This window comes from Labrus bergylta, unplaced genomic scaffold (genome assembly GCF_963930695.1).
Source record: "Labrus bergylta unplaced genomic scaffold, fLabBer1.1 SCAFFOLD_118, whole genome shotgun sequence".
Lineage (NCBI taxonomy): Eukaryota > Metazoa > Chordata > Actinopteri > Labriformes > Labridae > Labrus > Labrus bergylta.
Window position 1 is genome coordinate 44,794 of NW_027077269.1, and position 14,756 is coordinate 59,549.

A 14,756-nucleotide genomic window follows, 5' to 3' on the forward strand; every position below is an offset into this window, starting at 1 on the left:
TGTGTGTGTGTACCTGGGCCCTGGAGGAGGAGATCTGCTGGGTGATGAGCTCTGCTTCTCTTCTTCAATGTTCTCTTCCTGTTTGCTGCTCTGACTCTTCAGATAAATCTTCGCCTCCTTGGAGTCTGCCGACACCTCTTTATTCACCCTGACACACACACACACACACACACACACACACACACACACACACACACACACACACACACACACACACACACACACACACACACACACACACACACACACACACACACACACACACACACACACACACACACACACACACACACACACACACACAACTCAAGTCAAACAGGTAAAAAATAAAAACTTTGAAGTGAACAACATGTGCATGGACTTGAAGCAAATAAAAATATGTACTTATATGTGGATCTAAAAAAAAGAAAATTGTTCAGATTAAAGGTCCACTCAGTGAGCTGTGTAGAGAGTGAGATGATAAAGGTATCTTACTATCTGATCATTAAGGAAACATGCTATGTTGAAGTGCTGGCTTCTCTGACAACAATGCAGCAGCCAGTATGTCCTCCTTCTAACTTTAGATTCTGCTCCTGAATGCTCTGGATTTGTTTGGACCAGAGAAGGTAGGCGCTTTTAAGACCCCCCCCCCCCCCCCCCCACACAGCCGTTTTGGACGCCCCTCAGTTTACCAGATATGAGAGCAGTTATCAGGTCAAACTGGGTTCCATATTGCAGCTATAAGAAGAAGCATGGTTGTGTCCTCTGGGAACATCAGCTCTGCTCAGACTCCACAAACACTAACATCCATCAGGGCCGCCCTGAAAGCCTTGGCCTGTTATGTATGCTGATTATATGCAGCTATAATTACACAGAGAGAGGAGAGGGAGGAGAGGGGGAGGAGGAGAGGAGGAGAGAGAGGAGGAGGAGAGGAGAGGAGAGGAGAGGAGAGGAGGAGAGGAGGAGAGAGAGGAGAGGAGGAAGAGAGGAGAGGAGAGGAGAGGAGAGGAGAGGAGGAAGAGAGGAGAGGAGAGGAGAGGGAGGAGGAAGAGAGGAGAGGAGAGGAGAGGGAGGAGAGGAGGAAGAGAGGAGAGGAGAGGAGGAAGAGAGGAGAGGAGAGGAGGAAGAGAGGAGGAGAGGGAGGAAGAGAGGAGGAGAGGGAGGAGGAGAGGGAGGAGGAGAGGAGGAGAGGGAGGACGAAGAGAGGAGGAGAGGGAGGAAGAGGAGAGGGAGGAAGAGAGGAGGAGAGGAGGAGGAAGAGAGGGAGGAAGAGGAGAGGGAGAAAGAGAGGAGGAGAGGGAGGGAGAGGAGAGGGAGAGGGAGAAAGAGAGGAGGAGGAGAGGGAGGAGGAGAGGACAAGGAAGAGGAGAGGGAGGAGGAGGAGAGGAGAGAAGGAGAGGGAGAAAGAGAGGAGAGGAGAGGAGAGGAGAGGAGGAAGAGAGGAGAGGAGAGGGAGGAGAGGAGAGGAGGAGGAAGAGAGGAGAGGAGGAAGAGAGGAGAGGAGAGGAGGAAGAGAGGAGAGGAGAGGAGGAAGAGAGGAGAGGAGAGGGAGGAGAGGAGAGGAGGAGGAAGAGAGGAGAGGAGGAAGAGAGGAGAGGAGAGGAGGAAGAGAGGAGGAGAGGGAGGAAGAGAGGAGGAGAGGGAGGAGGAGAGGGAGGACGAAGAGAGGAGGAGAGGGAGGAAGAGGAGAGGGAGGAAGAGAGGAGGAGAGGAGGAGGAAGAGAGGGAGGAAGAGGAGAGGGAGGAAGAGAGGAGGAGAGGGAGGAGGAGAGGGAGGACGAAGAGAGGAGGAGAGGGAGGAAGAGGAGAGGGAGGAAGAGAGGAGGAGAGGAGGAGGAAGAGAGGGAGGAAGAGGAGAGGGAGGAAGAGAGGAGGAGAGGGAGGAAGAGGAGAGGGAGAGGGAGAAAGAGAGGAGGAGGAGAGGACAAGGAAGAGGAGAGGGAGGAGGAGGAGAGGAGGAGAGGAGAGAAGGAGAGGGAGAAAGAGAGGAGGAAGAGGAGAGGGAGGAGTGTTTGTAAAAAGATGAATGTCGTCTCACGCAGGATCCCCGAGGTTAAAGGAGGATGAACGTGAGGGAAACATGAGATCTGAAGTATTGATTATTGGTTCAAACTTAAAAAGAGGAACAAACATGGAGGCAGACACGTTTCAGCCTGCAGAATACTGTCGCTGTGGGAATACTTACAACCATCATCCATGTGCTGATCTGGAGCCTGTGTAATTACAGCGCCTCATGCATAATCAATCCCATGAATTACAGCCACCATCATGTTTGTTACAGAAATAAAACACAGAGCGATGTAAACACTGAGGAGGGCAGCATGTTTCCTGTCTGCTGGGCGTCGGCACACACTGATTTTATGGGAAACCCTCGACTGTCTGTGAGGCGCCTGGTGAAGTCATGAAGACCCTGAAGTGTCTCCTGTTGTGCGCCGAGCGTATTTTAAAAGTTTCTAAATGTTGAATCAGTGTGGTGAGCTGTGATTTTTAATGTTCAGACTGTATCTGTTGTTTTCTACTTTTTGACTTTGGCTGCGTGCTTCTTTAAAAGGTGCAGCATGAATAAATAATGTGGAGTTGTTGGAAATGAAGGGAAACACAGATCTACATAATGTACTGAAAGTCTGTGCACCAGAGACAACAAGAACATCCGGATTTATTCATAATTTACTGAACGAGCTCGCTGAGCCTGAAGACAAAGAAACAGGAAACAAGACGAGCTCAGAAACCTTCAGACCGACAGGATGATGTCACACAGAGAGAGACGAGCTACAGACAGGATGATGTCACACAGAGAGAGACGAGCTACAGACAGGATGATGTCACACAGAGAGAGACGAGCTACAGACAGGATGATGTCACACAGAGAGAGACGAGCTACAGACAGGATGATGTCACACAGAGAGAGACGAGCTACAGACAGGATGATGTTAGAATCACACAGGGAGAGAGACGAGCTACAGACAGGATGATGTTAGAATCACACAGAGAGAGACGAGCTACAGACAGGATGATGTCACACAGAGAGAGACGAGCTACAGACAGGATGATGTTAGAATCACACAGGGAGAGAGACGAGCTACAGACAGGATGATGTTAGAATCACACAGAGAGAGACGAGCTACAGACAGGATGATGTCACACAGAGAGAGACGAGCTACAGACAGGATGATGTCACACAGAGAGAGACGAGCTACAGACAGGATGATGTCACACAGAGAGAGATGAGCTACAGACAGGATGATGTTAGAATCATACAGAGAGAGAGAGACGAGCTACAGACAGGATGATGTTAGAATCATACAGAGAGAGAGAGACGAGCTACAGACAGGATGATGTTAGAATCATACAGAGAGAGAGACGAGCTACAGACAGGATGATGTTAGAATCATACAGAGAGAGAGAGACGAGCTACAGACAGGATGATGTTAGAATCACACAGAGAGAGAGACGAGCTACAGACAGGATGATGTTAGAATCACACAGAGAGAGACGAGCTACAGACAGGATGATGTTAGAATCATACACAGAGAGAGACGAGCTACAGACAGGATGATGTTAGAATCACACAGAGAGAGACGAGCTACAGACAGGATGATGTTAGAATCACACAGAGAGAGAGACGAGCTACAGACAGGATGATGTTAGAATCATACAGAGAGAGAGACGAGCTACAGACAGGATGATGTTAGAATCACACAGAGAGAGACGAGCTACAGACAGGATGATGTTAGAATCACACAGAGAGAGACGAGCTACAGACAGGATGATGTTAGAATCATACAGAGAGAGAGACGAGCTACAGACAGGATGATGTTAGAATCATACAGAGAGAGAGACGAGCTACAGACAGGATGATGTTAGAATCACAGAGAGAGAGAGACGAGCTACAGACAGGATGATGTTAGAATCACACAGAGAGAGACGAGCTACAGACAGGATGATGTCACACAGAGAAAGACGAGCTACAGACAGGATGATGTTAGAATCACACAGAGAGAGACGAGCTACAGACAGGATGATGTCACACAGAGAAAGACGAGCTACAGACAGGATGATGTTAGAATCATACAGAGAGAGAGACGAGCTACAGACAGGATGATGTTAGAATCACACAGAGAGAGACGAGCTACAGACAGGATGATGTTAGAATCATACAGAGAGAGAGACGAGCTACAGACAGGATGATGTTAGAATCATACAGAGAGAGAGACGAGCTACAGACAGGATGATGTTAGAATCACAGAGAGAGAGAGACGAGCTACAGACAGGATGATGTTAGAATCACACAGAGAGAGACGAGCTACAGACAGGATGATGTCACACAGAGAGAGATGAGCTACAGACAGGATGATGTTAGAATCACACAGAGAGAGACGAGCTACAGACAGGATGATGTTAGAATCACACAGAGAGAGACGAGCTACAGACAGGATGATGTTAGAATCATACAGAGAGAGAGACGAGCTACAGACAGGATGATGTTAGAATCACACAGAGAGAGACGAGCTACAGACAGGATGATGTTAGAATCACACAGAGAGAGACGAGCTACAGACAGGATGATGTTAGAATCATACAGAGAGAGAGACGAGCTACAGACAGGATGATGTTAGAATCACACAGAGAGAGACGAGCTACAGACAGGATGATGTCACACAGAGAGAGACGAGCTACAGACAGGATGATGTTAGAATCATACAGAGAGAGAGACGAGCTACAGACAGGATGATGTTAGAATCATACAGAGAGAGAGACGAGCTACAGACAGGATGATGTTAGAATCATACAGAGAGAGAGACGAGCTACAGACAGGATGATGTTAGAATCATACAGAGAGAGAGACGAGCTACAGACAGGATGATGTTAGAATCACAGAGAGAGAGAGACGAGCTACAGACAGGATGATGTTAGAATCACACAGAGAGAGACGAGCTACAGACAGGATGATGTCACACAGAGAGAGATGAGCTACAGACAGGATGATGTTAGAATCACACAGAGAGAGACGAGCTACAGAGAGGATGATGTTAGAATCATACAGAGAGAGAGACGAGCTACAGACAGGATGATGTTAGAATCACACAGAGAGAGACGAGCTACAGACAGGATGATGTTAGAATCACACAGAGAGAGAGACGAGCTACAGACAGGATGATGTTAGAATCATACAGAGAGAGACGAGCTACAGACAGGATGATGTTAGAATCACACAGAGAGAGAGACGAGCTACAGACAGGATGATGTTAGAATCATACAGAGAGAGACGAGCTACAGACAGGATGATGTTAGAATCATACAGAGAGAAGAGCTACAGACAGGATGATGTTAGAATCACACAGAGAGAGAGACGAGCTACAGACAGGATGATGTTAGAATCACACAGAGAGAGACGAGCTACAGACAGGATGATGTTAGAATCATACAGAGAGAGACGAGCTACAGACAGGATGATGTTAGAATCATACAGAGAGAGAGACGAGCTACAGACAGGATGATGTTAGAATCATACAGAGAGAGAGAGACGAGCTACAGACAGGATGATGTTAGAATCATACAGAGAGAGAGACGAGCTACAGACAGGATGATGTTAGAATCATACAGAGAGAGAGAGACGAGCTACAGACAGGATGATGTCACACAGAGAGAGACGAGCTACAGACAGGATGATGTTAGAATCACAGAGAGAGAGAGACGAGCTACAGACAGGATGATGTTAGAATCATACAGAGAGAGAGACGAGCTACAGACAGGATGATGTTAGAATCACACAGAGAGAGACGAGCTACAGACAGGATGATGTTAGAATCACACAGAGAGAGAGACGAGCTACAGACAGGATGATGTTAGAATCACACAGAGAGAGAGACGAGCTACAGACAGGATGATGTTAGAATCACACAGAGAGAGAGACGAGCTACAGACAGGATGATGTTAGAATCACACAGAGAGAGAGACGAGCTACAGACAGGATGATGTTAGAATCACACAGAGAGAGAGACGAGCTACAGACAGGATGATGTTAGAATCATACAGAGAGAGAGACGAGCTACAGACAGGATGATGTTAGAATCACAGAGAGAGAGAGACGAGCTACAGACAGGATGATGTTAGAATCACACAGAGAGAGAGACGAGCTACAGACAGGATGATGTTAGAATCATACAGAGAGAGACGAGCTACAGACAGGATGATGTTAGAATCACACAGAGAGAGACGAGCTACAGACAGGATGATGTCACACAGAGAGAGAGACGAGCTACAGACAGGATGATGTCACACAGAGAGAGAGACGAGCTACAGACAGGATGATGTCACACAGAGAGAGAGACGAGCTACAGACAGGATGATGTTAGAATCACACAGAGAGAGAGACGAGCTACAGACAGGATGATGTTAGAATCACACAGAGAGAGACGAGCTACAGACAGGATGATGTTAGAATCATACAGAGAGAGAGACGAGCTACAGACAGGATGATGTTAGAATCACACAGAGAGAGACGAGCTACAGACAGGATGATGTTAGAATCACACAGAGAGAGACGAGCTACAGACAGGATGATGTTAGAATCACACAGAGAGAGAGACGAGTTACAGACAGGATGATGTTAGAATCACACAGAGAGAGACGAGCTACAGACAGGATGATGATAGAATCACACAGAGAGAGAGACGAGCTACAGACAGGATGATGTTAGAATCACACAGAGAGAGAGACGAGCTACAGACAGGATGATGTTAGAATCACACAGAGAGAGACGAGCTACAGACAGGATGATGTTAGAATCACACAGAGAGAGAGACGAGCTACAGACAGGATGATGTTAGAATCATACAGAGAGAGAGACGAGCTACAGACAGGATGATGTTAGAATCATACAGAGAGAGAGACGAGCTACAGACAGGATGATGTTAGAATCATACAGAGAGAGACGAGCTACAGACAGGATGATGTTAGAATCACACAGAGAGAGAGACGAGCTACAGACAGGATGATGTTAGAATCACACAGAGAGAGACGAGCTACAGACAGGATGATGTTAGAATCATACAGAGAGAGAGAGACGAGCTACAGACAGGATGATGTTAGAATCATACAGAGAGAGACGAGCTACAGACAGGATGATGTTAGAATCACACAGAGAGAGAGACGAGCTACAGACAGGATGATGTTAGAATCACACAGAGAGAGAGACGAGCTACAGACAGGATGATGTTAGAATCATACAGAGAGAGACGAGCTACAGACAGGATGATGTTAGAATCATACAGAGAGAGAGAGACGAGCTACAGACAGGATGATGTTAGAATCAATGTTTATCTTTCTCGGTACAGATCAAGAGACCTTGAACCTTGAGCATGAGCTACATCAACACTGCTCTGATCTCACTCTGTACACACACACACACACACACACACACACACTCACACACACACACACACACACACACACACACACACACACTCACACACAGACTGCATCCGTGTGTGAGTGGCACCACCTAGTGGTCAATGTGAAAGCTGACTTCTAAAGGAGAGCAACTTTGTTTTAAAGGAAGTGTCCGCACATCCAACTTTCCCATGAAGCAGGTGAGTCATGAAAACCTTCAAAGGTTGAAATGAGGAGATTCCACGTTCACTTCTTCTGTTTGGACACCCACTGACCTACTGAAGCTACAGACCAATCACAGATCAGTGGGCGGGACCTCACTCGCAGAATCTAAACTCAACGTCCACTATATTGCTTGGAAGCTATGCTAACAGGCTCTATGGATAAAGATGAGAATAACACAAGTATGACAGGGTTTCCCCTAGGTTTACAGCTTTTGGGGGGGGGGGGGAGGGGGGAGGAGTCAGACGGACGCCGACACAAACACTTGAAGGAATCTCTGTTCATGTGTTACTTGTAATGGCAGCTGCCCTGTTCTATCTGAAAGCTATCCTTAATGACTTCTTATCCACTATCCTCTATCCTATCTCTACAATAAAGGCACAAAAACACCCCAAAATAAATCTAAATATATATATATATATTTTGTTTTCATTAACTTGACCTGCAAGGGGGGGCCGTTGGGGGGGGGGGGGGGGTATGATCGTATGTTTCATCTTCAAAGTGAGATGGATGAAGGGGGTTGTGAAGTCCTGTGTTGAGTCAGATGTTTGTGTCTATCTCTACGAGCTGCAGTATAGCGGCGAGCAGTCGAGGCTGATGGAGGAACAGGGGGCACAAGACCGGCCTGTCGGCGGCGGCTGGAACGAGGAGCCGGGGCCGGCTGGAGCTGGGGCGGAGCTGTGCATTCTGGGAGTTGTTGTCTTTCATCCATGAGCCAAAAAGTCACTTTCTGTCTTTTCTCAGTCAAGAAGGCACCAACTTCAAAATGTATTTCACATTTCTACACATATGACCCAAAGTCAACACAGACTCATGTTTCATGGTGAAGTGTCCCTTTAAGAGTGAGTGTGTGTTTCTCTCCTTACAGGAAGTCAGACTGTGGATAACCACGAGGACTCATCACATCTTACCTTACTTCTTCTCCAGCGAAGTCGAACACTTTGGTGATGGTGACTTTAGCCGGCTCTTTAGTCTCCGTTCTCGAAGGAGTGATCGTCGACGGCGAGGAATCGACCTGAGAAACAAAAACACAACAGACGAGAATCACACACGCACACGATGACCCGAGTCCAACATGTCTGATCCTCGACCTACAACAAGGCGCTCTGTGACCCCTCCACAGCTTCACACCACCACAGTGAGCGCTCGTGTTTACCGTGCGTGTGCTGCTGGGCTGGGGGGGCGCTGTGGACTCTTTGGGTCTGGACCCGACGTCAGACAGGAAGCTGGCCCAGAGGTCGTCCGTTTTCTTCTTCTGTGTTGCGTCGTCTTTCTCCTTCTTGGCGGGTTCCTCGTCCTCGTCCTCGTCCTCCTGCGGCGGCTGCTGAGCCTCCTCTGCGGCGTCTCCGCCCTCCCCTTCTTCTTCGTCGACTTTCAGGACTCCTTTCTTCCTCTTCCTGTGAACAAAAGTCATGGTCAGCTTCTTCACCTGAGGAATGTTTGATCTTTTGATCTTTGAGAGAGGATCGTCCTCACTGAGTGACATAAAGCTCCATCTCTCACCTCACGCTGATATCTTTCTTCTTCTTCCTCTTGCCCACTTTGTCAGGATGCGGGACGCCGTCGTCTCGGCTCAGAGGCTCCTCCCTCTCACATTCGTTAATGTCGTCCTCACTGAGGTTATCATCTGCAGTGGAAGAGAGCAGGAGGCCGAGGGGGGAAAAGAAATACAGAATGTGAAAGATGGAAAGTAAAAGAAAGAGACCAAAAATACCCCCGCAGGCTACCACATCCTGTGAGGGACAAACCGCTGAGCAGTCCTCCGTTGTGATCCCACCAGGATTGATTTGCTTCTGATTTGGGGCTTCTGAATCCACCCCTCCTCCCCCCTCCACTACCCCAGATGTCCCTCACATGAAGCCGCTACACCTTGTTATCTGACCTGAAGGAAAACCAGAGCACCACCATAATGACTACAAATATATTCAGTATTTTATTTTACCATTTTCGGCTAGTACACTAAGAATGATTCACAGGTGTGTCACTGATCTTTGTTAATAACAAGAAATCAAAAACACCTGTCAATATAATCCAACACCTGCTGTGATGTGTTGAATTACAATACGGCAGCTTTTGGTTTGAAATATTAAGATTTTATAACATCGATCATTTACAAAAACAGATCGTATCATTTTAACATTCTTGGTATGAAAAAGTATCGACGTATCGGGATATTTGACAACCTAAATGTATCTGTAAACAATAAAGAAATAAAGATAACATAACATAAACAACGGGCCAAACAGCCAATGACGTAATCAATGACGTAATAAAGACTGCTTCATAAATATGATTTATTTCTCTTCATTTTAAAGACTTTGAGGTTTCACTCGTGTTGTTGATTCTCTCCTGATGGTAGTCAAGCCCTCACTTTGTCTTAGAAGCATTACGGTAAGAGCCCGCAACAACTAGTTTCAAAATAAAAGCCCACACTGGCATATCTATGGTTTTAGAAGTTGAGGCTGGCTTGAATAGAGGAATTAACAAGACAATTTCATGGGGACTTTCAATATAAAAGCCCTTTGGAATATCAGTATTTAGTAACAGTTGCAGCTGTTACTAATGTAATTTAAACCCATTTTAGTTCAGACTCATAGGACACAACCTCACAATGTAATTCAGCCAAAATCAAGTCAATCTGGTTTGGAACTTCAAAATAATGGCCATCCGAAAAACGGAAAATAAAATACATTCATGTCTTGTTTTAATTTAAGACTACAAATAACCTCCTATTTTCCACCAACTCGTTTCAGTTCAGGCTGGTAGTTCATGAACTCACAATGACATTCAGCCCAAATCTGGACTGATTGTTATGGGATTTCAAATTAAAGTGTTCTGAAATGTGATAAATAATCGATATTCCTGTCTTGTTTTGATTTGAGATTAAAAATAAACGTTGCACAGCCTCATTTTAGTTCTAAAATAAGATAAATTAAAAAAAAATAAAAACTGAAAATAAGATGGTGGAAATTGGGGATTTATTCTAATCTCAAATTGAAATTTAACAGTAATGTTAATTTTTTTCATATTTCATATCAAGCACTCTCGATATTTTCTGATTTACATTGTGAAGTCTTGAACATCAGTCTGAATTAAACTAAAACACAAGTTTAGTTTGAATATTAATCTTAATTTAGCTGCAAACAAATTCCCCCCTGGGATTAATAAAGTATTTCTGATTCTGATTACTTATTTCTGATATTTCAACTGGCTTTTAGAAATTCTCCATCAGAGTTTCCTGTTATTTCCTGTATTCCAGAGCCATTTAAAAGATCGTTGATATGGCTCTGCCTCCAATTGTAAAGACGAGACACAAGCCAGTAGTGGGCTTTTATTTTGAAACTAGTTGTTATACCGTAATGTCTTTAACACACGCGCAACTCAAAAGCGCGTGAGTGCTCGGCTGCAGGTGTCTCCTGTGTTGTTAGCGCCAGTTAGCTCCCTGGAAGCTAACGCCAGGTGTGTGTGCTCCTCACCTGAAGGGACGTAGTCTACGTCTTCATTAGAAGAGTATCCGTCAGAGTCGTAGTCAGAATAGTTCATCATTGTGGAGGAAAACTCTCGGAGTTACGGTAAATCCACTTCCAGCTTCACACACACGGAAACAAACACCGACTAAACGGAAAGAAGGAAGCTCAAAGGTGGTTTTTTAATTCTGCGTCAGATGAGAATAAACTCAGAGTGTGAAAATGTATGAAACTGATTCAACTGTCGCGTTTCTCACAATGTGATTTCCTGCAGCCCGACGGCAAGCTGGAAGACTCAAACCGCCCTTCGCCTTCTGCGCTTCCTTTGTTCGACGATGAAGCGATACTGAGATGGATTACCGCCACCTACAGGACGGGAGTGGAAGTTCTGTTTTTATTTTATACTCCAGTGTTAGCGATGACTGACAGAGTCTTTGGACTTTTAATGACTCAAATGACTTAACCCTTCAATGGGCAGACATGTTCACATCATTTATGGATGTTTTCTAATATTTTAAGGCTCAAATAAACATTATGCAGCCATTTATATCCAGTAAGTGGGACACAGCCATTAGTTTCTGACACTGATAGATCTGTTATTCCATATCCGAGTGCTTTGTGGAGTGAAGCTGTGAAGAAGTTTCCAGTATAGAAGGACATACTGGTGAAAGAGGGACCATTTAATTGGGAGCCTTTGAAAAGTCAAATAACATTTCAGTAAAACCTCTTAAAGATTTGAAAACGTGTTCAGCTCATTTTTAATGTTAATGAAATCTAAATCAGTGGCTTGTAAGCCTCCATCTTTATTTTCTTTGTTCATCTCTCCTCTTTTGATGCAGTGAGCTTTCAATCTCTAAATATAGTCTGAGTTTACCTGGTTGATTTTGAAGCTGAACTCTGATCTGGAGAAATGAAACGTCGTTGGCATTAAATGACCAGCAGAGGGCGCTGTTTCACTCAGTCTGTAGAGAGCATCTTCACAAATCCTCTGAGAAGGTGATGAAATGTTTAATACCTCACTCTACTGAATGATGACGGGTTAACCCTTTGACCTCCAGTGAAACAAATATGACCATTAAATCACACAAAATGTCCAAACAGGTGAATAAACACGAGGAGGAACAACTTTCTCCCCGAAAGAAATGCAAGAAAAAACTCACTGGAAGCATCCAGCATGCAGCTGAAATCAGCGGCACCAACCAAACCCAACGGTCAGAACTTTACATGTGCCCCCCCCCCTCGGTTAAAAAGAAAACGTACAGACACCTTTTATTCACACTGCAGTACGCATTTGAAACAAGGCTAGAGAAACACTCGTTCATGGAACTTTTGATTTGATGAGTCTAAAGGCTGAGATTGTTTTATGTTACCTGAGCCTCTAAACAGAAGTCATTTTCTGCTGTTCAGTAGGCAGATATTTGTTCCTTCTTCGTCTGATTCCTTCCAGCTCAGATGTGATCTGCAGCACGGCTCAGTGAAGAATACAAAAGTTCACATTGCATGTAAAAAAAAAAAGAATAACTTCACATTTGAAAGCTGCCACATCATCCTCGTAGTTTTGTTTTGGAGGCGCACGTGAAGTCCCACTGCATTGTGGGAGTTAAAATACAACTGAAGGATGCATCCGACCCATACTGCAGAAAACCTGGAAGTTAGTAGCCATCCTGAAATTTACAGGCCCTTTCTGAATATCCACAGTTCAGTAGTCAGTACTTTTCAGGAGTCTGAACCCTCGTGGTCATTTTTTGGGTCCACCTCAGTATACTGAACATTTCAGTATGGATACTAACTTCCTGCTTTTATGCAGTATGGATCGAATGCGTCCTTTCAGGAAATGAATTGTATTTTACCCACAATGCTGTGCGAAATAAAACGTAAATCGGCACTTCACGTGCGCCTCCAAATCAAAACAAAACAAACGAGCGTGGATTATTTGAATCAATTTTTAATCTAGAGTTAAAGTCCCGACTGAAATCACTACTTTAAATTAACAACAGAAAATAAAACAAAAGTCTGCACTATTATAAAACCTTTCCCCCTCTATTTAAATAATGATGTCACTATTTAAATAATGATTTCACTATTTAAATAATGAGTTCACTATTTAAATAATGATTTAACTATTTAAATAATGAGTTCACTATTTAAATAATGAGTTCACTATTTAAATAATGATTTAACTATTTAAATAATGATTTAACTATTTAAATAATGAGTTCACTATTTAAATAATGAGTTCACTATTTAAATAATGATTTAACTATTTAAATAATGATTTAACTATTTAAATAATGAGTTCACTATTTAAATAATGATTTAACTATTTAAATAATGATTTAACTATTTAAATAATGATTTAACTATTTAAATAATGAGTTCACTATTTAAATAATGATTTAACTATTTAAATAATGATTTCACTATTTAAATAATGATGTCACTATTTAAATAATGAGTTCACTATTTAAATAATGATTTAACTATTTAAATAATGAGTTCACTATTTAAATAATGATGTCACTATTTAAATGTGTCTTTATTGGTTTATTTTATATTCTGTATATTACTGTCTTTCATTTGTTCTTTATGTACTGTATGTTATTTAGTTATTTAATCTTTTACTTGATTTACATTGTGATATTGTTTTTTGTTTACCTGACTGTATATGAGCATCACTCTTCTTGAATAAAGATAAACAAAAAATAAACAAAAAATAAAAACCTGTGGATGCGGCCGGTTCAGGAAACGTAAATGACGTCACTTCCTTACTGAATGAATCAGAAGAAGTAGGAACAAATATCTGCCTACTGAATAGTAGGTACTAACAACTACAGGCTACATACTACATGCTATATACTACATACTACATACTACATACTACATACTACATACTATATACTACATGCTACATGCTACATACTACATACTACATACTACATACTATATACTATATACTACATGCTACATGCTACATACTACATACTACATACTACAGGGTACATACTACATACTACATGCTACATACTACATACTACATACTATATACTACATGCTATATACTACATACTACATACTATATACTATATACTACATGCTACATACTACAGGGTACATACTACATGCTACATGCTACATACTACATACTACATACTACATACTACATACTACATACTATATACTACATGCTACATGCTACATACTACAGGGTACATGCTACATACTACATACTACATACTATATACTATATACTACATGCTACATACTACAGGGTACATACTACATGCTACATGCTACATACTACATACTACATACTACATACTACATGCTACATGCTACATACTACAGGGTACATACTACATACTTCATACTACATACTATATACTACATGCTACATACTAAAGGCTACATACTACATACTACATGCTACATGCTACATACTACATGCTACATGCTACATACTACATACTTCATACTACATGCTACATGCTACATACTACATGCTACATACTACCTACTACATGATACATACTAAAGGCTACATACTACATACTACATACTGCATGATACATACTAAAGGCTACATGATACATACTAAAGGCTACATACTACATACTACATGCTACATACTACATGATACATACTAAAGGCTACATGATACATACTAAAGGCTACATACTACATACTACATACTAAAGG

At 43.1% G+C, this 14,756-nt stretch overlaps 1 protein-coding gene and 1 long non-coding RNA gene across 3 annotated transcripts in view; one reads left to right on the top strand and one right to left on the bottom strand.

Moving 5' to 3' along the window:
- The window catches only part of cfdp1 (craniofacial development protein 1), a 15,697-nt gene extending 4,487 nt beyond the window's left edge, over window positions 1–11,210 (bottom strand). For both annotated transcript variants that reach the window (XM_065952305.1, XM_065952306.1), the window contains exons 1-5: window positions 11,070–11,210; window positions 9,097–9,220; window positions 8,750–8,990; window positions 8,505–8,608; window positions 14–148 (exon numbers count right to left, since the gene is read on the bottom strand). In XM_065952305.1, coding sequence (XP_065808377.1) covers window positions 14–148; window positions 8,505–8,608; window positions 8,750–8,990; window positions 9,097–9,220; window positions 11,070–11,139 — 674 coding nt within the window. In that variant the 5' untranslated portion in view covers window positions 11,140–11,210. The remainder of the gene's footprint in view (window positions 1–13; window positions 149–8,504; window positions 8,609–8,749; window positions 8,991–9,096; window positions 9,221–11,069) is intronic.
- On the top strand, window positions 11,097–13,812 carry LOC114920048 (uncharacterized). The gene is made up of 3 exons (XR_010665882.1): window positions 11,097–11,234; window positions 11,335–13,116; window positions 13,557–13,812. It is a non-coding gene; the product is annotated as an uncharacterized lncRNA (long non-coding RNA).
- Window positions 13,813–14,756: the final 944 nt, after the last annotated feature.